Source organism: Coccinella septempunctata, chromosome 7 (genome assembly GCF_907165205.1).
Source record: "Coccinella septempunctata chromosome 7, icCocSept1.1, whole genome shotgun sequence".
In the NCBI taxonomy this organism is placed as follows: Eukaryota; Metazoa; Arthropoda; class Insecta; order Coleoptera; family Coccinellidae; genus Coccinella; species Coccinella septempunctata.
This window is the reverse complement of record NC_058195.1, coordinates 29932861-29940598: the sequence shown is the minus strand read 5'-3', so window position 1 is coordinate 29940598 and position 7738 is coordinate 29932861. Positions and strand designations below refer to the sequence as shown.

The 7738-nt window shown below is 38.1% G+C and overlaps 1 protein-coding gene across 1 annotated transcript; it reads right to left on the bottom strand.

Moving 5' to 3' along the window:
• Positions 1 to 250: 250 nt before the first annotated feature.
• LOC123317734 lies at positions 251 to 927 on the bottom strand. Its single transcript, XM_044904343.1, has 2 exons — positions 808 to 927; positions 251 to 747 (listed from the first exon to the last, which is right to left on the bottom strand). The coding sequence occupies exons 1-2, from the start codon at positions 878 to 880 to the stop codon at positions 251 to 253; spliced, it is 570 nt and encodes a 189-aa protein (XP_044760278.1). The 5' UTR covers positions 881 to 927.
• Positions 928 to 7738: the final 6811 nt, after the last annotated feature.

Genomic DNA, 7738 nt, shown 5'->3' with positions numbered 1-7738 from the left:
GAATGTCACGTGATTTGAAGAGCGCCAATAAGCGTGCAAGGTATTTCGCGGCAACAGCTCGATCGCCATATAAAATCAAACTATTTTGTTCTGCGATCGACATCGTTGTAAACCGCGATGATAAGCGGCGAGGGTGAACGGGTGATGTTTCACCCGTTCACCCTCGCCGCTTGGTATGTACGGTCTCATTAGAATATGAAAGTTTGTTTTGACATCGATGTAACGATCGCGACCGCGACCTCCACCGCGCTCATCCATGCATCTTCGGTATGTACGTACCCTTAGTAATTAATTCAACGAAATTATTCAACAGGTCGAAATTTGGAATTCCAGTCAAGGAATTCAACTGCTTATCGCTTGTAATGGTGCTTACGAAGTTCCATCTTAGATCACCACTCTGCACTCGAACTCCTTTATCTTGATGAGTTTCCACTACATTCTTATTTCCGATGAATTGCAAATCCAATAACGCCTCCACAACTGATTGTTCATCTTCATTCAAGTCAGAAATTTCAAATACCTTTTGCTGCTCAGGTGTCTCTGTACTTTGCAACTCATGTGAATGAATGACATCAGTTGTGGGACGTGGATAAATATGCTCATCCCTAAAAGCTCTTCGTTTTTCTAATCTCAGTTTGCGTCTTGCAATGCTGGCCCTATTCAATGTCTTTGAAAATTTACTCTCTGGTAAATTTCGACAGGGAACAGCTTTCAGCTTAGGGGCTTTCATGTGCTGAAGTACCGAACCTATGAAGATGAAATATTCATCAAAAAATTATATTGAAAATTCATTTAGGTACTACTGACCTGTAGTAACATAATCGCTATCCTGGAAATGAAGGGAACAAACACGCATGCTGTTGGTAACAGGTTTCCCCATCAATAACACAGGCCAACAAAATGAAAAAAAGAATTTGGTGCCGGAAATTTATCATCTGAGTTTGGATGTTTTTAATGTGCTGATTCCAAAAATGCCACCAGATTTTCTCTATCAGCTCTAGCTACACGTTATAGGATAAATGGTATATTGACAGTTCAAAACGTAGTTTAAAATGTGTTTTTTTACATAACGGTAACAAATATGGCTCAATTCCTATTGGTCATTCTACTACCATGAAGGAAGAATATGGAACAATAGCATTAGTTTTGAGAAAAATTAAATACGAAGAACATCAGTGGTCAATTTGTGTTGATTTAAAAATGATTAACTTCCTCCTTGGACAGCAGATTGGTTATACAAAATATCCTTGTTTTTTTGTGCCTTTGGGACAGCAGAGCTAAAAATGAGCACTGGGTTAACAAAAATTGGCCTTCAAGAGATGTCATGATTCAAGGAATACAAAACGTGATCAACGAACCTTTGGTTTCAAGAGAAAAAATCTTACTTCCGCCCTTGCATATCAAGCTAGGCCTAATGAAGCAATTTGTGAAGGCTTTAAATCGAGATGGAAATTGTTTTGGGTATTTGTCACGTAAATTTCCTGGCATTAGCACGGAAAAACTAACAGCTGGTATATTTGATGGTCCTCAAATAAAGCAACTTGTTAAAAATCCACAATTCACCACATCAATGAACGAGACTGAATCTAACGCTTGGAGTTCATTTGTTCAAGTAGTGCAAAATTTTCTTGGCAATCATAAAGCAGAGAATTACGTAGAATTAGTGGAAACTATGCTTTCAAATTTCAATATTCTCGTAACATGAGTATAAAAGTTCACTACCTCCACAGCCACCTAGATCGTTTTCCAGAAAACTTAGGTGATTGTAGTGAAGAACAGGGGGAAAGATTCCATCAGGATATTAAATCCTGATGGATTTATATCCTGTCTTAATATCCAATCAGGATATTAAGACTATGGAAGATCGTTATCAAGGAGGATGGGATAGCCTTCAGCGAGACTGCCCTAGTAAACCCCTTTCTAGAAAATCGTATAAAAGAAAATTTTTATGTGATTAGTGACTAATGTAATTATGTAAATTAAGTTTTTGCAATAAATACTTAAATCCATGTGTCTTTGTTTTTTTTAACTGTCAATAGTAATATTATATATTCATTCATTCATTGCTGTATCCCGTTACCGGGAATAAATCTACAAAAAGAAGAAGAAAAAAAAAAAAAATTCGAACGGACTTGTAACTTCTTAGTGCTAGTTGCGACTGTGTGCCCTCCTGTGACTAAAGAGACCCAACCGTGACCTGCAGATCCTTCCACACTCGGGGCATGGATAGTCTCCAACCAGATCATACGCAAGATGGCTGTTACGTGCAGTAGGTGTTTAAAATCGATCAGTCGTTATGACGATTCAATACAATGCTCTAATAATAGTTCTCATCTTTTTCATACACAGTGTGTTAATATAACAGTGGACAAACTGGAGGAATTGAAAAAATCCGGAACAATTAAGTCTTGGTTCTGTGGAGAATGTTTACCAACCGACATAACCTCTCAAGTGGATTCCGTTGAAAAGAATTGTTCGGAAGTGGGACCATTATCGGCTGAATCTGTCCATTGCATTAGGGAGATCATAGCCAAATCAATCAGTGATCTGTTAACGCCTGTAATGGAGAATCTAAAACTTGAGATTTCTAATCTTCGATGTGAAGTCTCGAGCTTAAGAGAACAAAATACAAAATTGATCAAATACATCGAAAATGCTGAAAATAAAGCATCATATACTGAAGTCAAAAAGATTTCTGAACTGGAAAAAACAAACCTACAAGTGGAGGAGATATCTAATAAATCTTCTGAAGGACGCGAAAGAACAAGATCTATTAAGAATTCCAAAGAAATTAGAAAAGAAACTCGGGAAGTAACTGCTACTGCTAATCCCAAACCTAAAAGTAATAAAACAACAGCTATCAATGGATCTGCCGTGGGTCGGCCTTTGTTGGAAGAATCTCAAGCTGTCACGGTGTTGACCACTGATGGCTGCAATGATGGTTTCACTGTAGTTCAAAAGGGGAGAAAATCTAACCGATCCAACAGAGGAATATTGGGTACATGTAAGAGTGATCAAATAGGTATTAAGTCTGCTCCTAAATTGAAACACCTGCATGTCTGTAATCTACATCCCACCTTGGAAGAAAATTCAATTGTTGAATACCTGAATAACTGTGGTATATCTGATATCAAGTGTTTTAAACTGAAGGAGGAGGAATATTCTTCTTTTAAGATATCGGTTCCTGAATCTGACTTCCTAGCGCTGAAGAATCCAGAAATATGGCCAGAGGGGGTTCGTTTGAATGATTTTTTATTTCGTCTAGAGAGGAAGGAAAAAATAACTTAAGTAAAAATATATACACCCTGATACACCAAAATTTGCAATCCATAGGAAATTCCTTCAATAAATTGGAAATGTTTGCAGACAGTGTTGACGCTTCGTTTGTGACAGTTACGGAACATTGGAGGAGTGAAGAAGAACTACCGCATTATAGGCTACAAAATTATGAACTAATATCGGCGTTCAATCGTGTGAGTGGTGCTCATGGAGGATGTGCGATCTTCAGTAGGAAAGGTATTAATTGCAAGGTGCGAGCTGGGCTTGTCGATTCTGTCCCATATGTATTCGAGTGTAGCGCGATTGAAGCATTTTTTGACAGTTTCAAGGTTGTTATTGTTTGCGTATATCGCCCATGTACTGGTAGAGCATCTGACGTTGAAATTTTCTTCGAGAATTTGCACAACATACTTGATAAACTCACAAGAGAATCGACTAAATACATAATTTCAGGTGATTTCAACATCGATGTTCTCTCACAAAATCATTTTTCTGACAAGTTTATATCTATTCTTGAAAGTTTCGGTGCTGAGTTAATGATTCATGAACCAACAAGGGTGACTTCTTCGTCTGCGACTTGCCTTGATAACATAATAACAAATATAACGGATGACACTACGGCGTGTGTGAAAAATGAATTTCTTTCTGACCATAGGGCTCAGGTATTTACTTTCTCTGCATTGTCAAAAAATACGGGTATAAGAAGAAAAATTCGGTTGATTAACGAGTCAACTATTTTAGCATTCGTGTTATCTTTATCAAGGATGGATTTCAGTTTCATTGTGAGCGATTTTTCCACTAGTGTTGATTCCTTATGGGACACATTTCATGAAGTTTATAAGAACATTTTCGATGAAGTTTTTCCGTTTAAGTTTATTCGAGAAAATAAAAGGCACAAAATTCCTATAACACCTGAAGTTCAGAAAATTAAACAGCATTTGGATGCTTTGTTCATTATATCGTCTCATAATTCTAAATATGTGAAGGAGTATAAAAGAATCAAATATTTATATGATAAGAAACTACGAGAAATGAATCAAAACTACTTCAGAACATTAATTAATAATAGTAACAATAGAAGTAAAACCACTTGGAGCATTCTCAATAGATTGACTGGAAGAGGTAATTCTGGTAAGAATATTTTCGAAAAAACTTAAGATCTTGAGAACTTGGCAAATACTTTCAGTGAATTCTTTGGGAATACAAACCTTATACGGGATAGAGAAAAAACAAATCGTAATCAATTTGTGAATAATGTGAATAGCAATTCATTTTACATATTCCCTATCACTAGGACAGAGCTCATCAACATCGTAAGGAAAATGAAAAACACCAACTCTTGTGGGTATGATGGTATACCAATAACAGTAATAAAAAAAACTATACATGTAATAGCGAAGCCCTTGGCTCATATTATGTACCGTTCATTTACTGAAGGAGTGTTTCCATCTGCACTCAAAATCGCCCTAATCAAACCCCTGCATAAGAAAGGGAATATACAAGACGTCAAAAATTTTCGCCCAATTAGTTTACTCAGTTCATTCGCTAAAATATTCGAAAGACTTTTGGTCCAGAGGCTTTGGTCTTTCATGTATAAGTTTAAAATATTCTCTAACAAGCAACATGGTTACCTGAAGAACAGGAGTACTACTACAGCGATGTTTGAACTTGTCCCTGATATTGTTGACGCTCTGGAAAATGATGAAGTCCCTATTGGGCTTTTTCTAGATTTGTCAAAGGCATTTGACAGCGTTAATCATGAACGACTTCTAACGAAGCTCTCTTTTTGTGGTATACGCGACTGTCAATTAGAATTGTTCAGGAGCTACTTGACTGATAGAATTCAGAGAGTTTGCATTGACAACGGAGAACAAGTTTTCATGTCACGGGATAAAATTATCAATGTAGGAGTCTGTCAGGGAAGTAATCTGGGACCCTTTTTATTCCTGATTTACGTCAATGATCTTGATCTTTTGATGTTTGTTGATGATGCGAATGCTTTATTACGCAGTAAAAATATGAATTCATGTGTTGAACAAGTTCAGTCGGTTTTCAATTCGGTGCAGCTGTGGTGCACTGAGAATGAATTAACGCTCAATGTCAGTAAAACTGAGTGCGTGATTTTTAGGACGATCCAGTCAAAAAAAATCTATCCTCAGATGACAACTTTGGATCACACCTCAGTTAAATTTCTGACTTCTGCAAAATTTCTTGGAGTTTCGTTAGACTGTCATCTGAGGTGGTATGATCATGTGAATCAGGTCAGCAAAAAATTAAATAAAGTGCTGTACATGATCAGAGTATTGTCTCTTAGAGTGGACGTGGAACTACTGAAGGTTGTTTACTACTCAAATTTTATTTCAGTTCTTAGGTAAGGACTGGTTATATGGGGTGGAAGCAGCGAGTTGAATAGATTGTTTATATTACAAAAATACGCCTTAAGGGCAATACTAGGTTTAAAATAAAGGGAATCTTGTAGAGGTTATTTCAGAGACAATTCTATGCTCACTCTTCCAGGTCTGTATATACTGGAATGTCTACTATTTGTAAAAAAACATCCTGAATATTTTGAAGATTTCTTAAATAAAAACAATACAAGGCGCACAGATCCATATCACTTTCCGAGGCATTCCTTGGCACTTACTGAAAAAAACACAAAATATATGTGCATAAGGATTTTCAATATACTTCCGAAAAAAATTGTCATATTGTCAGATCTAAAAAAATTCAGAACTGAAGTAACTAAGCTCATTGTGATGGTTGAACCATATTCAATCAAGGAATTTATGGAATATCCCTTTCAGTGATTTCTCGAATTTGTATTTTTGACGCTTTCTCTCTTCTTTTGTCTTGTACACTGATTATGAGAATAAAGTTATGTTTATGTTTATGTTTATGATCTGGCCGCCGCTGTATCGTTCTCGATTCTCCATTCTAACTGTGGACCAAAGACCTCCACTGTGACCTGTCTAACGCTAGTTGTTCCCAGTTATGATTAGCATTAACTGATTTTAGGGATTGATGTAGTGTATCCTTAAACCGCTTATACTGGCCTCCTGGTTTCCGGGCTCCCTCAGTGAGTTCGCCGTATAGAGCTATTTTGGGGAGTCTTGTGTCTTGCATCCTCAGAATGTGGCCGCTCCATCTGAGTCGGGCCCTCGTTACTTGAGTCTCAATTGTTGTACAACTCGCGCGCTGCAAGACTTCTGCATTCGAAACTTTGTGGAACCATCTGATGTGCATTATCTGTCTTAGATGACGTTGCTGCGTCTGTTCAAGCTGTTTAATATGTCGCCTGTAGGGAGTCCAGCTTCCGCTTCCGTAAAGAAGCGTTGGGAGGACCGCTGCTCTGTAAACAGCTGTCTTGGTCTTCAGATTGAGGTCGTGATTTTGGAACACTCTGTCCTTCAGCTTCCAGAATGCCCGTGATGCCGAATTGATACGGTTGTGTATTTCCGTGTCAAGGTTAGCCCTAGTATTTATGAAGCTTCCCAAGTATTTGAACTGCTCGACCTGTTCTAGAGTTTCATTGTCCAGGCTGATATCTCTTTGAAGGCTTTCTGGCGGACTTACAAGGATTTTGGTCTTGTCAATATTGAGTCTAAGGCCTAAAGCTTCGTATATATGTTTATAGGTGTCAATCATTATCTGTAGATCCTCTGAGCTGCTAGCGATGAGTGAACAGTCGTCTGCATATTGAAGTTCCGTGATAAACTTGGTACGGGTTTTTGCTCTGAGGCGCTTCAGGTTAAACAGGCCTCCATCAAATCTGAATCTTATCCCAACACCTCTTACGGGCATGCTCATGTCAGCAATTATCGATACAGCTATGGCGAAAATATTGAACAGTAAAGGCGCTAATACGCAGCCTTGTTTTATTCCAGAGTTGGTTGAGTAATGGTCGGTTGTAGAGCCATTATGCTGTATTCTAGCGGTTTTGTTGGTATGAAGGCTTTTACACACTGCTAGGAATTTTTCGGGTACTCCTAGACGTGCCATGATTTTCCATAGCGCTCTCCGGTTCACCGAGTCGAATGCCTTGCTTAAATCGATGAAGGCAGTATAAATCCTTGAATGTTGTTCACGGGCCTTTTCTTGTAGCTGTCGCAGTGTAAAAATTAGGTCCACCGTATCTCGATTTGGTCGAAAGCCGCACTGGGATTCAGGTAAAAGCTTCTTTAAGAGTGGAACCAGACGATTAGCCATAATCTTCGAGAGAATTTTACCGGCCACATTAAGCAACGATATGCCCCTGTAATTGTTGCAATTCGATGTATCGCCTTTGTTCTTATAGAGGTTGATAACTAAAGCGTCTCTGAAGTCTTGTGGCACATCTCCCTGTTCCCAGATCTTGCGGAATAGTATTAGGAGACTATTGACAATGTCCTCATCCAAGGCTTTGAATATCTCCGCCGGAATGCCGTCTAGACCAGGTGACTTATCATTTTTCATATTTTTA